Genomic DNA, 21,478 nt, shown 5'->3' on the forward strand with positions numbered 1-21,478 from the left:
TCACTTTTTGCTACATCTCTCACAGTTGTTGAGCGGTTTATATCAGCTTCACAAAAATCTTGTTGGTGCTAGCTTAGGTTGACATTGAGCATGTAACACTTATAATGTTAACTTCACTCTGACAGACATTGTTCTCTTTCTTGCAGGTAAGCTGCAAACTGTGGCTGAGAAGGAGGTGAAAGGAGCTGTCTATTCTATGGTGGAGTTCAATGGCAAACTGCTGGCCAGCATCAATAGCACAGTAAGTGGTGCTTGATGATGAAGACATACAAAGCACTTGACATTTGGTGCAAAAATGCACTTGAATTTATGTACAATACGTTTGGAGACTTGCAGAAAAATGTAGCTTGAACATTACCTTTGCTTCATGTACACTTTGTAATAAGTAAAATTGTCAGATTATATTTTTACCTCAGACTCACTGTCAAAAAGACTCAGGCCCTAAGATGGTGCTGACCAAGTGCCTCTTATCTGGCCAAGGGATTATTACCAGCGTCTCTCAATTCTGCTTCTGTTTTCTGCCCGTATGTCAAGAGAACTGTCAGTTGTAATATGATTGTGTTTACACTGGAGGTCGATACATATAACTGGACACACTCTACAGTTGCTAAAGCCCAGTTTCTCTATTGGGAGGCTATCACTCAATTCCTTGACCAAGCAAGACATAAGCCCGCTAATATTATTTACTAGTCCAACAGCAAGATAGCCAGCTCGCCATCTGTCTTGCAGCCTTTTATTTTGCAAATGCTCTCCTCCTACATTGTTCTCTTTTCGGTCTCATAGCCTCTGCCATGATGTCCGTAGCGGGCTAACTGGCTAGTGACTGACTAGTTGACAGCAGCTACAGTTAGCTGCAGTTGGCGTTACTTTAGCAACAAGTAAAGCTTTCTGCCCATCAAGAAACTCTGTATATCACAGAGAGTCGAGGCAGAGCAGTTGGAGGACATCAAAAGAAAAACCAGAATAATTTTCTTCATGAAATATGATCCAGTTTCACCAAAATCAGTGGTTGCGCCATAAGGGCCATGCACTTCTCCCGAGAGATAGCACCCGACCAACCAGTTAGATAGAGCGAGAACTTTGCAGGAGTAACATAAGCATCATTCTCCCTTTTACAAGTAAGAGTATCATCAACATGATTTGAAGCTGTCATTTTAAGATAAAAAAAAAAAGTTACATAATGTCGCTTTAAAAGTTATCAAAATGACAGAATCTGACCAAGCATTTGATGCTGTTGTTCGATGAAAGTATTGAGGTTTGATACCTAGCTTTGATACCTATTTTCAGTTATTTCTAACATTTGTCTAGATCAGAAAACAGTTTGGTCCAGAAGACCTTCACTGTGTTCAGTTGAACACCTCACTTGTTTATTTTCACCAGCAAGTCAACCTCTGGATGAGATTTACTTTCCTTTTCTTTGATTTGTTTAAAAGCTTGTGATCGGTTCAGGAAGATTTTAAAGTGAAATATCTAAATAGATTTATCCCATATGGATTTCTCTGTGAAATCACTTGACATACAGTGAGAAAGAAAACGCTTGGACTTTAAAGAATTTGAGTTTTTTAATTATTTATTCAATTATTATTTGAATTATTTAATTACTTGAGTAATATTTCAAAATGGCTTTTATTGACTTAACCTTGCATTTCTGGGTTTAGCTACATCAAAGTTTAATCAGTTTCACTCATCTCATTTCGAACATCAGTCACAAACTATGGTGTATTTTATGTTATGTTCTCTGCATCAGAGAGCAAATGTTTGCCTCTAAACTCACTATTACACACCAAATGTAAACAGTCCTTGAGGACTAATTCATCATTTTCCCCTTTGATAGCAGCCTCAGCAGAACACAATACAACTTAGTGACAAGATCTGACTTTAGCGGCCTGAGAAATGCCTTCTTAAATTACTTTTTTAATAATTTCATCAACTGGACAACTGGGGTGTTATTCTCCCTTCCTCTGACATTTTCTTGGCTGGTGGTTATGGTTAACTCTTCATCACTGTCACTTGCAAGAACTTTATATTTATGTCAGTACCCATTAATATGACGGTTGTGAAATGTTTTTTTTTCTTCGTCTGTAAAATCCCTAGCTGGAGAACAAATAGATGAAGAAGTTTTACACAACAACGTCATTTCCAGCCGAAGTTGCTGCTTTAGATTTCACAAGTCTGTTGACTCTGCTAAAATTGGCTGATGAAATACACTGTATTCATTTCAGTTTGGGAGTGACAAACTGGGGCGTAGGCGTAATAATAGATTAAATGCCGGTCACTGGATGAGGTAGATTGATAGCCTGACAAGCCAGACCCACATCAAGGTGTTGGGTCTGAGAACTCCCCATTGGCAGGGCTCAATCCGAGGGGCGGGATAAACGGTTGTCTTTCAAATTCCCTCTGCACTCATAGCCAACCAGAGCAGCACTAATTGATAGATTAAACTGTTGCCGTATTTGGTCGGCAAAATTCCAAACACATCTTCCTTTTTTAAGAATGACTTCAGTGCTTAACTCCAAGTCTTCCAGAGTCGCGGCCAAAGCCGATTCGAAAGACCGCTGTTTGCCAGCAGCAGCCATCTTCTTTGTTTTCAAGTAGCAGGGAATTCCACAAGACTGTATGGCTGCAGCCTGGAGCGTCCCATCTCATGCCGTCCCGCCTGGTGCCGTCCCCGAGCTTCTACTTTTCAAAATAAAAGCTGGCGTCTGGAATAAATTACTTTACTACTTTAATACTTTATTTTTTAAAGACACTGAGTGTACCTTAAGGAAAATCACAGAAAGAAACCATCTTTGTCTGCAACCATAAATTGCTCTAGGTATAGAGTTATAATATTCGCTAACAATGTCAACCAACGCTGATGCAGGTTTCATCAAATGTACGTTAACATCAGGGACACAACAATAACATCCAGAAATCAGCAAACTATATGTATGGCTAAAATTGTTACTTTAACAGTTTAAACGTTTTTCAATTGATAGGCGTCAATTTCGGTGTGGGGACAGTGGGGACGCGTACCTACCAGATTTCGTCATGAGTCATTTTGTACCCACCACTTTTTTTTGAAAACCTCTAGCTCAATTTAGGTAAAAAAAAAGTCCATAACACATATAATTCTTGAGCGACAGATGCCCAAAAATCCAGAGCAATCTCTATCCCCACAGGGCAGGCACACACAGGCACCTACACACACACACACACACACACACACACACACACACACACACACACACACACACACACACACACACACACACACACACACACACACACACACACACTCTGCTGCTGCGCTGGCTGCAAGCATCTCTGTTCACAACGCTGCCTGTTGGGACATTCTGCTTAACGTGGTTTAATGTACCTAAACAACGATCAATCATCACCAAATTTCTCATGGCCATATCTTATAATGAACACTTAAGCCTGTCAAAAGAACTAAACCGAAATCCAACGATTAAGTTCTCACATTCCAACGATTAAGTTCTCACATTAACATTTTTTTCTTCATTGGCGCCTATGGCGAGGAAAAAGCTTGTACCTAAACAATGATCAATGATTACCAAATGTCTCTCTCATATTGCTCCTCATAACCACTGAAAACTGTCAAAAAATCTAACCAGAAATGTGGTAATGATTGATCGTTGTTTAGGTACATTAAACCACGTTAAGCTTTTACACGTTATGACTTATAAAGCCCATGAGAACCGTGGGGAGTCAACCCACAGCCGCTCCACTGCCCTGCTGAAAATGTGAAGCAGAAACACGTCAGATAACTTCCATAATAATTGCACTTTGGGTTGGATTTTTTGACAGTTTTCAGTGGTTATGAGGAGCAATATGAGAGAGAAATTTGGTAATCATTGATCATTGTTTACGTACATTAAACCACGTTTTTATTCATTAGCTACAGGACAGCGTCTTTCAAACATGACCTGCTCGAAAGAGAAAAAAAAAATTAATGCGTCATTGTACCCAGCACTTCTGGAAATGTACTTCCAAATTTGCGTCTCTGTCACCAACACATTTCAAACCAAACTGACGCCCATGAACTTACCCGTATCTCCATCTGGAAAATAATTCGATTTCGTATTTTTGACCCTCTGAACTTACCGTTGGACACGCCTCGGCATGAGACGAAACGGCATGAGACGGGACGGTTTGACATGTGACGCTCCAGGCTGCAGCCAATTCACGCGGAACCGTCGCAACTCTGCTGTCCTTATGTTAAGCCCGCCCACCGACTCTATACACAATGTGATTGGCCTGACCAGAATTTGTTTTTTCTGGCTCGCAAGCCAACGGAGAGTTGCTAGACTGACCCTGGCTGCATATTACATTTGCTGCTGCTAGGGTGCGTCTAGATTTCTAGGCTAGTAGATTTATATATATATTAATATAAATAGTCAGTGAAATTAGGAGGATTTGTCCCTCTTTTTTTACTTGTTAAAAAAAACTATTTATTCTGTGCAGCATCATTCAAGCAAATATTCAGCCTAAAGTGCTTCACATTAAAAGGAGGAAAATGAAGAAACAAAGTGTTCAGAGTGTTAGAACAAAGAAAAACGGACACAAAAGTAAACAAGGAAACGATAAAGGGTTAAAAAAAAACCACTTGGGGAGGAGAGAGAGGGAGAGTGGTAAGAAAATCAAAGAATAAAAATGTGAAAGCCATGTGAAGAAAGTATAACTTATGAAAGCTACATTACCCATGCCATTATTTCAAACCCTGCTGAGCTCTGAACTCTCGCAGCAGCCAAACCTTTGATGCCATAGTACCTTCTTGGAGGTGTTCTCAACATCACTCATCATCAAGGGAATGGTAATTACATCCAAAGACACTCCTCCAACCCTCCATCCCTAACCTCAAAACCATTTAGAAGGTGCAGATCGTGTTAATGGTGGGTGTAATTAGCCGTTAACCGATCATGTAATGTGGCAGCTAATAACGCACACCGTTAATCAACACTTACTGAGGCACATCATATTCAGAGTGATGGCAACGTTGAGCTAAAATGTCAGCCAGTTCATCAAATACTGCTGGAGCTCATTGCCGATCCTCTACCTTTTGGCAGCTTGTGTGACAACAAAGGATTACTCAGCGTGATTGTTTGTTTCAGGTCCGTCTGTACGAGTGGACGGCTGAGAAGGAGCTGAGGACCGAGTGTAACCACTACAACAATATCATGGCTCTTTACTTGAAGACCAAAGGAGATTTCATCCTGGTGGGAGACCTGATGAGGTCCGTCCTGCTGCTGGCGTACAAACCCATGGAGGGAAACTTTGAAGAGGTGAGAACGCTTTTGAGAAGATAACATAAGAACGCTAAAGGGCAAACTAGTTTAGGATTGTATGTGGTTGTACTAAAAGAGTCTGATTCGGGGGGCGCGATGCTGTCACTGACCTGTGGCTTGCAGCTAGGATTGGGCATTGAGAACCGATTCCTACTTGGAATCGTTTAAAAAATCACAATTCCAGTAGAATCGTTTCTTTATTGGAATCGTTTAGAGGATTTGGTTTCACATCCGATCATCGCTTCCCAATTTAATATGCACAAGTTTTGGTTTCCTTGGCGGCCAGGCGCTTGTTGTGTTGCAGCCTTGGAGCACAGTAAGCAGTCTGGCTTTATTTTACATTGAAAAGGCCCTGTAAAACTGCAAACCACCATTGAGTCAAAATAAAGCGTTCCTCTTATTTGTGAAAATAGGCATGTGACCCATTTCAACTCCACCCCTCAAAGAATCGGAATCGAGAATCGATAAGAACCGAAATTGAAAGGAAGAATCGGAATTGGAATCAGAATTGTTAAAATCCAAATTATGCCCAACCCTACTTGCAGCTATTCGGTCCCTGTTGCCATAACATATCTAACCGGCAATTTCCACTGGATGCGTAACAGCCGCGGATCCGCTCCGGAACGTCGGCAGAGTCATTAGGTTTCCATTAAAGTCAATGTGTGTATTTCCACTGACTGCGGAACGGCCGCAACAAATCCGGACCTAGTGGTATTGACGGACGGCGGAGCACGCAGCCGTCCGTCAGCGGAGCCGGTCGCAGACGTTCTGCATCCTGTGGAAATCCGGAGTTAAAGGGGCGCTGTGCAGTTTTGGCAATTTCTTTGCTGTTTTCTCACTTTGTGCTCGCAGGTTTCTCTATAGAGCTCCCCCTACAGCTTCGGAATAGATATTTGGCAACACTGTTGTAAAAACTCGTTGGCGACTCTCCCCCCTCCCATCTTCTCCCTCTGGTCAAGTGCATTTGTTTTCAAAGAAACCGGCGAACGCACGGAGCCATGTCCACTGAGGTAGGCTAGTAAGCTAGCTAGTAAGCCCGTAACAGACAGCAATCGTAATAAAAACCTTTCCAGACAATAGCAAACATCCTGAGGTCACAATAACAAGAAATACAAAGATTAAACAGAGTTTATCCCAAAGATACGTACAAGTGCAACAGCAAGAACGCCAGGTCAGCATCGGATTTGCAGGCTTCTGTTTGTCTCTGTTCTCGTCATTCTGAAAACGCAGGTCCGATGTTTACTCGTGTCTGACTCCTCGCTCGGTCAGTCTGCCGCTTCCTCTTTCTCTGTTCCTCCGACAATGCTTTCTGCTTCTTTTTTGCCGGCTCAGCCATGACGATAGTGTGAAAAACTCCATCACTACCTTGTTCTTATAGCTAGCCGCTTCCTGTATGTGTGCAGTGCCGTAAAGCAATTTGTTACATCTCGAGACCTGAAATCACGCGATACTTCCTGACGCTGAGGCCGCCTGCCCAAAGTTGCAAGGGTGGTTTTTCCACTCACAGGTGCTAGGGGGAAGCGAGACGGCCACCATTCAACTAAAAAAAAAGTCATATAACCATTCCAATGACTTCGAAGCCGTTCAGTTACGGTAAATTAAGCTAAAAAAACTGCATAGTTCGCCCTTTTTAATTTGTAAGAACAGCCACTTTTAAACCTTGATTCAGTCCTCACTATCGAGTGCCTGGTGCTCCTGTGTATCTTCTTTTGTGTATTGTGTTTTTATGTAAACATGTTTAAATGTATCCTGTCCGGATGTGAGATGATGTGTTTTAATGTACCCCTTTTGTAATAGCAATTTTGCACATGCAAACCAAAGACAATTGTCTGCCTTTTTGTCATGCAAAAAAAGTAGACAATTGAGTATTTCCTATTCCGTTCTTTTAAATACAAATCTGGGTTGAGGTTGGTGTCAGTTTATCCACACTTGCATGTTTTAACGTCTCTTTGGTGTATGAATGTTTTCTTTTCTCTTTCTACCAAGCATTCTAGCTGATATATACCTCTCAGCCTTTTGAAGAATGGAGTGTTCAAATTGATTTGTGGTAGAAAGATGAAGAGATGTGAGGATGAGTCACGCATACTGTTATGAAGGCATGCTGTGGTGCAGTGCTCGGTGTAATAAGTGTGAGAGACTTGAATTTATTCAGAACAGAACAACTTACCTCAAAATGTTAGATTGAAAGTAGTAATTTGTGACTATTGAAAAATCAAATCTTTCCTTGAAGTAGCAATAATGAATATTTGTATATCAACAGTGGATCACATAAAAAGTGACAAACCCACAGAATATTGTCACCCGACTCCGTTCCCCTCAGCTCTATGGGGAAATTGGAGAACCGTTAGCTTGTTGTTTTGGTATTCCGGCCCGCAGATTTACTGTTTTGGTTTCCAGAAGCAGCAGACAGCTGATTTCCGCTAAAAGTCCACTGTGCACTACCTGCTCAGCACCAAAAGGCAGACAGTCACAGTTAGAGACTAGCTGGTGAACATAGTAAAGCATTTGACTGCTAATAAGCCAGATATTTCCTTCAGGAGTTGGTAGAGACCAAAAACAGAGCTTAAAGAGAGAGTGGATATTCATCCGGTGGTCAAGAACATAACTTCCCAAAATGCTAGACAGCTGTTTGTTAACAAGTTTGCAGTAACAACTTTATATGGTGATAGTATGTGTTGTGTTTACAACATGTTTCCAGTGCCCCTAAGGGACGAAAAAAGCTAGTTAAAGGATTAGGTTTCTTGCCGAGAGCTAGATGAGAATATTGATACCACATCAATATATATATTTAGGTGGCGCTGTCGTTTTTTTGTCAGTAATGTGAGGCAATAAGCTACAGTAGTAGAGTAGAGTTTTTAGTATTTTTAAATATAACAATACAGAGTAGAGTTGCAATGGTATGAGATTTTCACAATTCGATAACCGTCTCAGAAAATATTCTGGTTTCAAGGTATACGGTATTACACAATTATCATTATCAGTTACAATGACCCTTAAAGGAATGAAAACAGACGTTGTTTTTTTTTTTGATTGAACAAACTCTTTTATAATTTGAAAGTGAAACCATTTTAATGGAATTATGTGTAAAAACCTAGCCTGGGAAAACTGATGAACTTCTGGCAAATTTGAGATTTGCTCTGCAAGTCAGTCTGGCCAAGAGCCCATTCAAGACCCACTCTCAGTTACAACTGAGAAGGGTCTGGTGTCAACCAGGCTAGTAAAAACCTGCATACTGTGAAAATATATAAAATATTTGTTTCAGTATTGTAGATAAGCAAATGTACGTGATATGACAACCGTCAAATTTCATACCATGGTATAGCGGGGTAACACAGAGTGGTTGAGCATCCATCACATGCATATGCAGGTCTGCATAGATCGAACAGGTGTTCTGGGTGTTTTTTTTTGTATTTTCTTGCTTTTTTGGTATGTGAGCATCTTCAATGGTATTTAAAGAGTCTATTGCCCTTATACTGCAACATACAGTTTTGTGTTGTGTTTGTATCTCAGCACTTGTGTGCAGTCAGCACTTCCTTGCTCATAGATAATGTATTTACTCGGAGGCAAGAACCTTACTGTTTTTGGCTTAACACATCTTGCTTTTTTTTGTTGTTGGTCAGATTGCACGTGACTTTAATCCTAACTGGATGAGTGCTGTGGAAATCCTGGACGACGACAACTTCCTGGGGGCAGAGAATGCATTCAATCTGTTTGTCTGCCAGAAGGACAGGTGAGGAAAACATCAAATCTTATTGTATATAAATGAAGTGCAGTAAGATTTACTGCACATGAATTTTAACCTCTCCAATAATCGCTATAGTCCCCTGAGCTGCTCCTCTCTAACCAAAACGTTTTTAATTACCTAACATTTTTTTTTCTTCTCTCCACTGAAATCAACATTGTCATTAGGAGGCTGCTCTTTCTACACTGGGTCCCGTGATGCTTTTTTTTAGAGCAGCAGCATTGTCGTTGCATTTGTTTTGGAAATTATGAGTCATCTCGCCACTGAGCTTTTAGCCGCTCGGCTTCATTTCCCACTTTACTCATTTTCTCTATTAGACAAGTGTTGATTTCATGGGAAAGGAAGAAAGATGTGGTCTTAAAGTGAGTGTGTTACATTTATGCCACCACTTATTATCCACCTAATACATCAGATCAGACCACTCAATGCTTTTGACCTTTATTTTTGTATCACATCTCTTTTTCTGTTGCCATCTCCACTTTTCCTCACCCTTTTATCCATTACTGCGCTATCATTCTCTGACCTTTTCCAACACTTCTGATATTTCTGCCCCTCTTGTTTTTCGTTTGCTTAATCGATCATGCTTGCCCTCCAAAGTTTCTGACTTTGCCTTTGACATTTTTTAACACTTTTCTTTGATCGCTCCTCTTTCTATTTGCTCCTATCCTGACCCCTCTACCTCCCACATTATCCTTCCTTTAATGTTTGTAATCCCCCCTCCTCCCCTCTTTGTAATTCTCAACTACCTTCCTTTCTCCGGTCAGTGCGGCCACCACAGATGAGGAGCGGCAGCACCTGCAGGAGGTGGGGGTCTTTCACCTCGGGGAGTTTGTAAATGTCTTCTGCCACGGCTCGCTGGTGCTGCAGAACCTGGGCGAGAGCTCCACACCCACCCAGGGCTCTGTGCTCTTTGGCACGGTTAACGGCATGATTGGTAGGTGCACGGACAATTTCACAGAAGCATTTACACACACATACACACCAAAATATTGCTGCAGGTAAAACCCGTGCTCTACTAAATATCAACTTTTCATGAACCACAAAAATGTTTTTATTATGTGTTTTTGATTTTTTTTTTTTTTAAAGGGTTTAATACGACCCGTTTAATGACGAATTGTTCAAATGGAATATTTCAACATGTTGCGAATACTTAACTTAGCTCAAAGGGTGGAAATGGCTAGCTTGGCTCCGTCGAAAGATAACACACAATCCACCTCCTACCACCTTTTAAAGCTCACTAATAAACATATTTGTGAATTGTTTGTTTAATCTGTACAAAAACCGAAGTGTAAAAACAAGATTTTGGGGTTTTATAGGAATGCTAAATTGTTGGGCTATTTCTTGGCTGGAAAACAATCACTTCCTGGAGTCTCTACTGGTTACCTGGTAATTGATCAGAGCCAAGAAATAGTCTGGCATGTCACCCTCCATAAATCCTAAATTGTCTTCTTTACACTTTGGTTTTTGTACAGATTAAACAAACAAGATGTAACATGTTAATTAGGCAGGCTGTGGATACCCAACGGCGGAGTGGCCATGGGCGAGTAATCACTCTATATTTTGATTTATGTAACGAAATATGGGGTGGGTCGCCAGCCACCACAACAATAGAGCCTGGTGTGGAGCAGACTTTTGTGTTTTTAGCCTTTAGACGGGAATGCGACAGTGGAGCGTTTTTAAGATTTCCACTCTGGACTGTGGTTCCACTTTTTTGCATTTTTAAACCCCAAAAACGCCGTCGCCGTCTAAACGAAAGGCACATCTGATAAAATATTTTGTTGTTTTCACCCGTGAGCGTTGTCGTGTAAACGGGGCCTGAGATATGACAGTGGTTCAATCTTCTCATCTAACTGTCGGCAAGAAAGCCAATGAGTGTATTTCCCAAAATGTCGAATTGTACCTTTTAAATTCATTCACTTTTTTTTATCCAAAAAGGGTCAGTCAAATCACAAAAACAGCCTATGTTTCCAGCATGTCCTTCAGAAACACTGTCCCTGTTCCTCAAGGTAATCCACAGACATCTCTGAGAGCAGTTTGTGTGTTACTTTTGGTAGAAAATAGTTCACAGTTCCCACTGACCAATTTTAACAATGTTTTTATATTTGGTGGTAAAATCCTGTTGAAAAAATCTCAAGAAAAACGTTACTTTCAGTCAGTAAATTCACAAGTAAACATCAGCATGAGCATTAAGTTTGAATAGTTTAATAGTTCACCACCAGTTTCCAGTTTTTCCAATAATTAGCTGACTGCCGTAAGGATACCTCAAACCAGTTAGGGAGGACACAAACGTTTGTCAAAACCATTTATACAGCGCTAATGTTTCCATTTCAGAAAGAGAGAAGAAATCATAGTTTTACACCTCATTACTCACATTTGAACACTTGAACTTTCAGGCTGGCTATAGAGATGCAGAGTCAGAGATGAAAAATAGGAAGTGCACATCATTTGGACACAGCAGTAATTTACACATTTATCTCACATTTGCATTTGCATAGCACCTACAACCAATCAGAACAACGAAACGTGACGTAGCACTGAGCAGCAACAACAACAACACAGACAAACTACAGTGTGCAGAGATGAGCTGTGATGTAGTAACCTCAGCATGTGAGTTGCTGTTTTTGCCATCAGAAATTTAAAATTGTACTTCAACAGAAAGTTCCACATCAGCTGTGGCCATCTTGGTTGTATTCAAAAAAGCTTCAACGGTGCTACTATTTACTAATGGCGCTTTTCCATTACATGGTACCTGCTCGACTCGACTCGTCTTTTTTGGTTTTCCATTACGAAAAAAAGTAAGTAAAGTAAAGTACCTGCTAACGGGTACTTTTTTTAGTACCACCTCAGTCGAGGTTCCAAGCGAGCTGAGCCGATACCAAAAGATGACGTGAAAGCGACAGAGGGGGGTTCCCTGAACAAACCCACCATTTTTAAATAGTTTAGCCAGCTGTGTTTTTTGTTTTGCTTCCTCCAGCTTCATTTGGAACAAAATGTGTCTTCTGGCAGTGACAACAACAACACACAATTTACAATTTACTAAAATTCTCACAACATCGTTTGTTGTGTTAGAAAAGCGATGTCTGGGGATATCATGAAGTCTTGTTCCAATAAAAAAAAAAAAAAAAGTAAATGGTGTTTTTTACACATCTGAACTTGTAAACGGGTCAAATTTGACCCTAACACAATATAAGGGTTAAATCGTCTTTCTAAGCAAAAACATCAAACTAACCAAACATTTAGTTCCAGCTTCTCAAATGTGATGTTTTGCTGCTTTTCTCTGTTTTGTATCACTTTTTGAATTAATCATCTGTTTTTGACTGTTGCTCAGACAAAACAATTTATTTTTAAAAAAGATGTGAAAAAACAAAGGAGTTCACATTAATGATGGACCGGTGTAATATGAAAGATCCAACATTTGTGACAGGTATTTTTCCCAAGTTTCTGACATTTTAGACAAAACAAACAAATCCATAAAATCGAGAAAACAATCAGCACATTAGTTGATAATGAAGATAATCAATAATAATCAAACTGCTCCTTGCAGTTTGTCCCAACACTCCGACACTTTCATGACTTCATATTTTTAGCATACTGTCAATTCCATTGCATTTTCACACAGTGCATCACGTTAATACACTTAGCATGCTACTCCCTCAAAGCTCTGCGACTCTCCGATTTCTCAAGAAATTTGGAAATGGTCTTAAATTAAAGTATTAAAATACTTTACTCCCAACATGGTCCCAGCATACCAGCATGAAACCTGCATTAGGAGGATTGCAGTCACACTAATGATCTTCTAATTCATTTATTGTAAGGCTTTTATGAGTCCTGTTATGAATCCAGTCCTAAAACATTCCTTCCTTCTCGCTGGTGAGAAATCAAAAGTATTTACCATCTGCCGCAATAAGGTGCAAATCTGTTTTGAATATTACGCCTTAAAAAAAACAAAAAACGTGTGTGTGTTTAGGTCTGGTGACGTCCCTGTCTGAGGGCTGGTACAGCCTTCTCCTGGATCTGCAGACCCGCCTCAACAAGGTCATCAAGAGCGTGGGCAAGATCGAGCACAGCTTATATCCTTCTTCTACATGTTCATACGTGCGCTTGCCATCTGTCACAACCTGCACTGACCGGTGTGGCTGTAGACAGTAAACCCAGAGAGTGAAGTGACAAAGTGATAATAGTTGTTTTTAATTGGCTTCAAATGCATAGAATAGATTGTATGTGGCCACTCCACTGGAAGGTCTGATGATATAATCATGATGTAATGATTGATGCCACTAGTTCCAGCTTCTCCAATGTGAACGTTTGCTGGTTTCATTAGTCTTTTACAATAATGAACTTAATAAATATATATATATATATATAGCATTGAGACTGCTGGTCAGACAAAACCGAACATTTGAAGACATCACTTTTTTTAGGCTAAGCGGTTCATCAATTCATCAAGAAAACAATTGTCAGAATAATTATTAATAGAAGTTGTTAGGCGCAGCTCTATTTGTACAGACCAGTAAAAAACTCTGTAGTGATGAAATGTAGTGATTTATTCATGTATTTATTTTTTATAATTTTTTTGGGCTTTTCTGCCTTTAATTGACAGGACAGCTAGGTGGGAAAGGGGAGAGAGAGGGGGAAGACATGCAGGAAATCGTCACAGGTCGGACTCGAACCCTGGACATCTGCGTCGAGGCATAAACCTCTCAGTATATGTGCGCCTGCTCTACCCGGCCACGAAAATGTAGCGATTTAAAAATATAATTTCAGAAGCATGTGTTGCAGATATTCTGTAATTTTAATGATATTTGATATAATAATGGAAAGTCAAGGGTGATTGCACTTGCAACCCAGATACACTGGGGGTTTTGTATTATACATCCCATATTAAAATCCTTTTTAAAAAGTTAAAATACCAGTTCTCTACAGTACTAATACTTGATTCTGCTTGACTGACAAGGCCATCTGTCTGGTCTTCTGAACAGTGCTTCCTACACATCATTCTGAGTAATTATTGACTGTGCCTGAGTTAAAATATGTGATATTGTACCTAAAGTGCGATCCTCAGCCGAGGCAGCAGCCTTGCTTTGATTTTCCTTGACTCCGCGGCACCTGGAGATCCTTCCACACGGAGCGTAAGACAGAGCAAGCCACAGGATTCATCGACGGGGATCTGATTGAGAGCTTCCTGGATCTGGGTCGAGCCAAGATGCAGGAGGTCGTCAGTACTCTACAGGTAGGAGCTCATCTTCATCCACATCTACACTTCTACAGTTTCATACGTTGAACCAGATGAAATGTCTTTCTTACTTTTTCTGTGCATCTTTTGACTATCCTACATTCATATATGAAGAAAAAAAAAAGATAAATTTAAAAAGAAATTATATTTGGACTATTGTGAAGACACTGGAATGCTTCATACTCTTAAAGGACATTAAGCACTGTGGTATAAAGCTTATTCAACAGCTTGATCATTGCCAGGCTGTTAGCACAGCTTATTGTGACCCATTAATAGACCCAAATATGAAAGTTAGTTTAATAACACGGTGACATAAGATTGTTGTTGCAGCCTGGACCTCTGTTCTAACAGAAAATATCGATACACTTGAGTATCACAATGTTATGTTTCGTGATACCGGATCAATTCTCAAAAACTCATTTGATTTTTTTTAATTAATTCGAGATCGCCAGCAGTCCGGGCCATCATTTCTGTCTTTAAGAGGCTGTAGCAGGCTTCGTTTTAAGGCTAGAGGTAATGTATTATATGAAACTAGATAACCATTAGGGCTGAACGATACATCGAATTTTCATCGTCATCGCGATATGAACTAGCGCGATGAACACATCGCAACAGACAGCCTGACACAATGAATAAGGGAAAACAGTTTACAAACTGAGACGACGCGAAGTGTAATACGTCTCCATAGCAGCAGGCGGTGCTGCTCTGTATTGTTTCCATTAACAGTCTGATTATTTCACAGAAAATGAAAACCGGCAGCTGATTGGACGAACGCGTCACGTGGTTCTTTTTTCTCCGGAAATTCACAGCCAGACTGTCATGGCGTCTCGTTCAGAATACGATCTCACATTGTACTAAAATAGTTCACCGAAACGTGTTTCTGAAAACATTTTAAGCGAGAAATAGGCCGTGCAGTTGCTGAATCTGTCTTTATTTCAGATCGACAAAGGTCCGTTTAAAAGATTTCCGTCGAACGTTAATTTCTTTATAGTTATAATGCCTCATTTATGTGTAATTTGTTCAAAAAAAAGCATGTCAAAAATTATCTATTTGATTTCTTTATTCAGTGGGAATAGGCTATTCAATGTTTAGGTTCGCAAAGAACCTATTAAAGCACTAAGACATGGGAACAGTATAGCTAACATTCACATTTGAATATTTATCGCAACAATGTTATCGCACATCGCAGCTTTTCCTCATATCGTGCAGCCCTAATAACCATGTCACGCTAGCTTGTCGGGAAGCGGGCTAAATAATGCGCCAAAGTTAGGCTAAATTTTGGCGAGAGGAAAAGAAATGGCTTCTGTGGGTGCCCACGAGTCTCCCCTTTTCAGACATGCAAACTTAATGCTAATCCCATGCAGTGTGGGGCAAATTGTTTATTTATTCATGTGTTATTTTCACCTATTCTAAAATGGTGTATTTGAATATTTCTGCATAATGGGGTCCCTAAACAGTCTTGGAATTGCATAAATTGGGTCTGACTGGAAAGCAGAGACTCTTTTGGATTCAATGAGCCCAATTGTATTCATGTGTGACAATGTTTGTCCCCATCGTAGTCATTTCATTGTAGTGAGACAATGACTTGACCTCACTGTTCACTATGACAGTTTTGTTAAAATTATATTTTTTTAAATCACAATATATATCACCTTGCCTACAGTAACAATATATCGCAATATATGGAATGGTAACCCCTGTATCATGATACATATTGTATCGGCAGATTCTTGCCATACTCAGCCCTAGTCATTTCTGTATTTGGCTTAAAGCAGTGTTGAGAAGAAAAAGACCCTTTAGACAATTTAATTACTTGCTCCTGTGCTTTGTGAGTGGCAACTGGGAATCATTTCCATGGCAGGAACAGGTGGCAAAATCACTTTTGGCAGATAAACATGTTCTGCTTTGTGTGTCTCTTTACTCTCATGGTACTTAAAAAAAGATCACACTGTTGGCTCACAAACAGACTATTCCCTGATTCCCTCATAAAACCAGCTGATAAAGACAGTCCAACACATTTGGACAATTTCTTTGCCAGGAAACTCCTGTTGAAAGCTACGATTCTACTTAAAAATAAAATATCTTACAACATCTGTTGCTTACTTGCATCCTTTTGTAACTGAAAATATGCAGTTCAGACTAGGCCTGCACAATTCGGGGAAAAATATGAATCACGATGTTTTAGCTTAGAATTGATATCACGATTCTCCGACACGATTTGTTTATTGCACACATGAACCATGACAAAACAAAAGAAATTGCCAGTACCAAACATATTTCTTTTGGCACCTATAGCACGTTACGCATCACCACAAACCTGTAAACATAGAGGCTTCAATGAATAAAGAAAATAAAGTGCATACTGGCCATTTAAGTACAGTAGGCTACCAAAAATAGTGACATGTAACACATTGAACTAAATATGGCACGGATACAGGCTCTATCTGAACTCCTTGAACATGTCTTTACATAATTAAAACATGTCAATCAACATGCTACAGCTTCAGTCTCTTTTTGCCAATTTAAAAACAGTATTAAAAACAGAAGGATTTCTTAGCACACTCTTTAACTGCTTGGCTTTTATAGAATTAACATTCAACTGGCCATTGAAGTAGGTTACCAAAAATAGAAGTTTAACGCATTGCGCTGAATATGGCCCTGAACATGGCTGTAAATAGGCTAATTGAAACGTCTTTCTGACCTCTTGCCTTGTACGGCTTTATCATATTGAAATTTGTGGTGACGTTTGAGGTGCTGGTAAAGATTTGTGGCATTAACCTTGCGGTGCTGCAATGAGGGCAAAGCATGCCTTGTAAATCACATCAGACTGACCCCTGTCGTCTTGCTTGAATCCAAAATACTTCCACACCACTGAATACAAGCCTTTTTTCGGAACGAGTTCGGTTTGAGACTTGAGTGGTTGGCTGATTCTCGTCACTAGTACCTGGATTTTCATCAATATCCATTTGGTTTATTTCCGAACTACCGCGCTCGCTCATACGAGTGTAACGCGTGACTAAAAGGTGCTTTGTCATTGGCTGAAGGTGAAGCCCTGAACTGACGAGTGAAACAGGTGACTTAAAGGCGCTTTGTCATTTTTATTTGAATCAAAGTCATTTAAAAATTAAATCGTGAACAGGGTGAATCGAGATCGTGGTTTTATAACGATTTATTGTGCAGGCCTAGTTCGGGCTGATTCAAGACCCCCTGCATCACCCATGGGGTTCTAATTCCTGATAATGACTTGCTCGCTCTGCATTATCTCTTGCAGAAAACAGTGAGAAATGCCCCTCGTAATTTCCAAGAGCCCAAGACCATGCCATCAAATGTCTTGTTTTGTCTGACCAAGATCCCAAAATCTAAAGAGATTCAATTTACTATTTATAGTCATAAGACAAAGAAATGCAGCAGACTCTCACATTGGAGAACATGGAACTGTCAAATTGACATTTGACATTTCTGCATAACAAAAGCTTAAACTATGAATTCATTATCAGAGTAATTGCTTATTAATTAAATCTGATTGATTGACTTATTTTTGCAGCTCTACCAAAAAAGCCTTAAACGTAAACCTTAAAACCCCACTGAAAAGGGGCATGGTGTTCAGCAGAAAAAAAAACAAAAAATAACTTGATGATGGTCACGTTTTTTTAGCTGAGTTCATTAACATCACATTAAGATACAGAAGAAAAGTTATACAAAAGTACACTGATTTTTTTTTTTTTTTTTAAAAGACCAGGGATGAATAATGTCGTCAATAATCAGAACGAACAAGATGAAAGATTCCCAGGAGTTTCTAAAATCTTACCTCAAACCAACTGAAGCAAAAAATGCCAAAAAGAGGAATGGTGGAAATGGTGGAGAATGAAAAAATGAGAAAAATACCACATGCCTTCCTCTCTACCCATGTACCTGTTTATCTGTTCATCAGTACATCATCTAATGTGTGACGTAAGTGGCACAGGTGGGGGTTTTCTCGGCAGCGGAGGCTCACTGTTTGGTTGTCGCTCAATTTCAGATCGATGACGGCAGCGGCATGAAACGTGAAGCCACAGTAGACGAGGTAATTAAGATTGTGGAGGAGCTGACGAGGATCCACTAACCCCGACCGGCATCCGGACGCCCGCTGAGTGAGAGGAGCGTCCCGAGGAGGAGCGATGGTCCAAACGCCGAGGAAGGGTTTTGGTTTTGCAGATTTGTAAATAATTATAAATAAACAGTTTGTGCATGTTCGTCCTTTAGACTTCAATGATTTGTCAACCGTTGAGGCCCTAAAGGTGCTGCACGATGAGTGTAGCATTCTTTATTTAGACAAGAGTCTCTGGGCGAAGTGCGTAGCATCCTGTTTGGACAATAAAAAGACCAAAGTAAAGACATTGGTCTGAGTGTGTTTGAGTGTGTGTGGGCATGTGTGATTGCGTCTGTGTGGAATAACGTGTGACTATAAAAAGGAAAAAAAAAAAAAAAAAAAAAGAGAGATTTTCCTCACCAAAAACATTCTCTGGGATATATTTGTGACCGTTGCAGGCAGATCGAAGCAGTAAGAAGATCCTCTACACCCCACAGTTTAAATGTGACTGGCTTACACTTTTCAAGTTTATTATTGAAGTCTGGAGTAAACACGCTGTATGAAAAAGAAAATGGGTAAAATGATAGATTTATAGCTATTTTGTCTTTGTGATGTTTTCTTTGTTTATTCTAATAAACTTTGCTTTAGTACTGTTTACGCCTGTGTCTCAGTTTGTCTCTATTCAAAATCAGGATCCTGCTGTTATTACAAATAGTTGCCAATTACAAATAATTGGCAACTATTTACAATTAATCTGCATCATTTTCAGCCACGCTAGCAGCATGGCTCGAGGTATGCAATGTTGGTCGGTTTACCACTTTGGTTTTTGATTGCCATGAAATGTTTGTGCTACTGTATTCAGAGTCGAGTGCCACCAGCAGGTAGAAGTTTTCACGAAATCTGTGAAATATATATGTATATATTTTTTTTTATTTAACCTTCATTTAACCAGGTAGGCCGTTGAGAACAGGTTCTCATTTGCAACGGCGACCTGGCCAAGAATAAAGCATAAACGTGCAAGACAACATACAGTTTTACATTCAATACAGTACAAAAATACAAAATACAATAGGCTACATAAAATACAGATTAAGTAGGCATTACAAGCCGGCGCAGAGTGAGGTATAAGTAAGTCGAAGGATATTTGAAAGTGATATGGTAATAACACTATAAATGAATAGACACTATATAAATGTTGAAATGTAGTAAAGAGTCAATATACATAATATACAGTTAGTGCAAATTGTGGTCTAGTTAGTGCAGTAGATCAGTAGATGTGCAGAAATTGTATGACAATAAAGGTGGGAAGAATAACAGTTGAGCATTCCAGGGCAGATGGATTAGTGCAAAAGAGCGTAAACGGATAAGCAGTGCAGGTGAAGATGTGCAACTGTGCAACTATCTTATCTTCAATATCTACTATCTTAAACTTTTGTAGAATCCTACTTACTTTGGTGATTCCTTGACTTTTCCTTGCATCATTTTTGTTTTTTTCAATTAATGTAAATGTCCCCACAGTTATTTTATCGCCGTGAAATTAGGTGCAGACATTCACAGTCCCCAGAGGATGACTTGTATTAACTTTAAACCCCTGATCTTCATCTATCCCCATCATTAGGTTTCAAAAGAAGAAAATGTATACAATATGAAATTCCCATTGGCCTATTAATTCAGTTTATTAATGTGAATATTTTCTGGCAGGTTCTACTAAGGTATTAAACTAAATACATTTTGGGTATTCAAAGCAAGCAATTTGAATATGCCATCCTTAGCTTTGGGAATTTGTGATTGACATTTTCTACTCGTCAAGAAAATAGTTGACAGGTTATTTGATAACGAAAATGAGTATTTGCAGCAGAGTTTGATGTGAACTGCTCCAGATATTTGGGGTATTTTGACCATGGGCAAAGCAAATTGTTAGCCAATGCTGGTGTTTCTCTTTCCATAGAAATAACTGAATGTAAAGCCTCTTTATTCAGGCTGAACTGTGTGCATTTAGACTGCAGATTTGAGCAATTTACTGCTTTTATATATAACCGTTTTAATAACGACTGTGTAACACAAGATGCCGTCCACAATCGCTGTTGTTGACCTCGTTTATCAAATTAAAACAGCATCTCGGGTCTGGTTTACAGTTAATGCAGCCGTGCTTGCTATTTGTATCTTTAGACATCAGTGAATCTGTTTTTGTGCTAAACACACAGTGTTCCTTCTTGTTTATTTGTCAGACCTGCCGACAATGCTGGATTTTACTGTGGCTTGTGTGGCAAGCACCTCATTAATTTCTGTTGTATTCCTATTTCTTTTCATCTACAGTAAACAGTGTTGAAATAGAAGATATACCAGCTCTTTCAGTCAAATATATCAAAGGTCTTGACAGACTGAAATACTGGCAGGGTGAATTCTCCACACCGTTGAATGTTTTTAACTGAGGTTGTTGAAGCAAACTGGACAGAAAGTGGCAGTGGATGTCCTCTGCCAGTTCTCTTGAGCTATTTCTATCCTGCTACCACCCTGAGGCATACAGGCCTTTGTTGTGCTCTGGTTTCCCTTCACCCAATTCCCCATTCACACTGGATTGTTTGCATTCTCACCCTTCATCATATTTACACCTGTTCTCATTTTAATTAAATAAATAAAACAGCTATACGTGAAACAGCCAATCATCATTATATTCTATAAATATATTGTACTTATAAAGACTGAAAACCAAAATGGAATGAACAGTAAATGTGACTTGACTGACTGTGAATGAAGGAAATAGTCAAATCTTCATCTTTTCATTGATGTCAGTAATATGTAAAAGAAAAGAATTCACCTGTTTTTCTAGGCAATGTTGCTGAGAGATTTGTTTCAGATTTAAAATAACAAGTTTGATGATTCTGGAGTTTTGACCCATCATTTTGCTCCTTGTCTATATCCACGACGTGGATATTCTGCTGTTGCTCCCTACACTCGGATTCTTTAATGTTTTAAGCTGTTCAAAACCTGGTTTCAAATGTATTTCTCTATGACATTAAATATTAATGACTAAAAAAATACAAAAATCGAAGTTACTCAGCAAATTTCATCAGTGTTGGGGTGGTTAGGTTGGGATTCAAAGACACTTAATATGTGTACTAGTTCAAAAAATGGTGTGAAAGGTT

At 39.5% G+C, this 21,478-nt stretch overlaps 1 protein-coding gene across 1 annotated transcript in view; it reads left to right on the plus strand.

The window, feature by feature from the left end:
- The window catches only part of ddb1 (damage-specific DNA binding protein 1), a 58,334-nt gene extending 39,347 nt beyond the window's left edge, over positions 1-18,987 (plus strand). The window contains exons 21-27 of the mRNA XM_031290035.2: positions 147-241; positions 5,115-5,285; positions 8,909-9,018; positions 9,795-9,964; positions 12,998-13,100; positions 14,137-14,260; positions 18,282-18,987. Coding sequence (XP_031145895.1) covers positions 147-241; positions 5,115-5,285; positions 8,909-9,018; positions 9,795-9,964; positions 12,998-13,100; positions 14,137-14,260; positions 18,282-18,365 — 857 coding nt within the window. The 3' untranslated portion in view covers positions 18,366-18,987. The remainder of the gene's footprint in view (positions 1-146; positions 242-5,114; positions 5,286-8,908; positions 9,019-9,794; positions 9,965-12,997; positions 13,101-14,136; positions 14,261-18,281) is intronic.
- The last annotated feature ends 2,491 nt before the right edge of the window (positions 18,988-21,478 follow it).

This window comes from Sander lucioperca, chromosome 3, assembly GCF_008315115.2.
Source record: "Sander lucioperca isolate FBNREF2018 chromosome 3, SLUC_FBN_1.2, whole genome shotgun sequence".
Taxonomy (NCBI): domain Eukaryota; kingdom Metazoa; phylum Chordata; class Actinopteri; order Perciformes; family Percidae; genus Sander; species Sander lucioperca.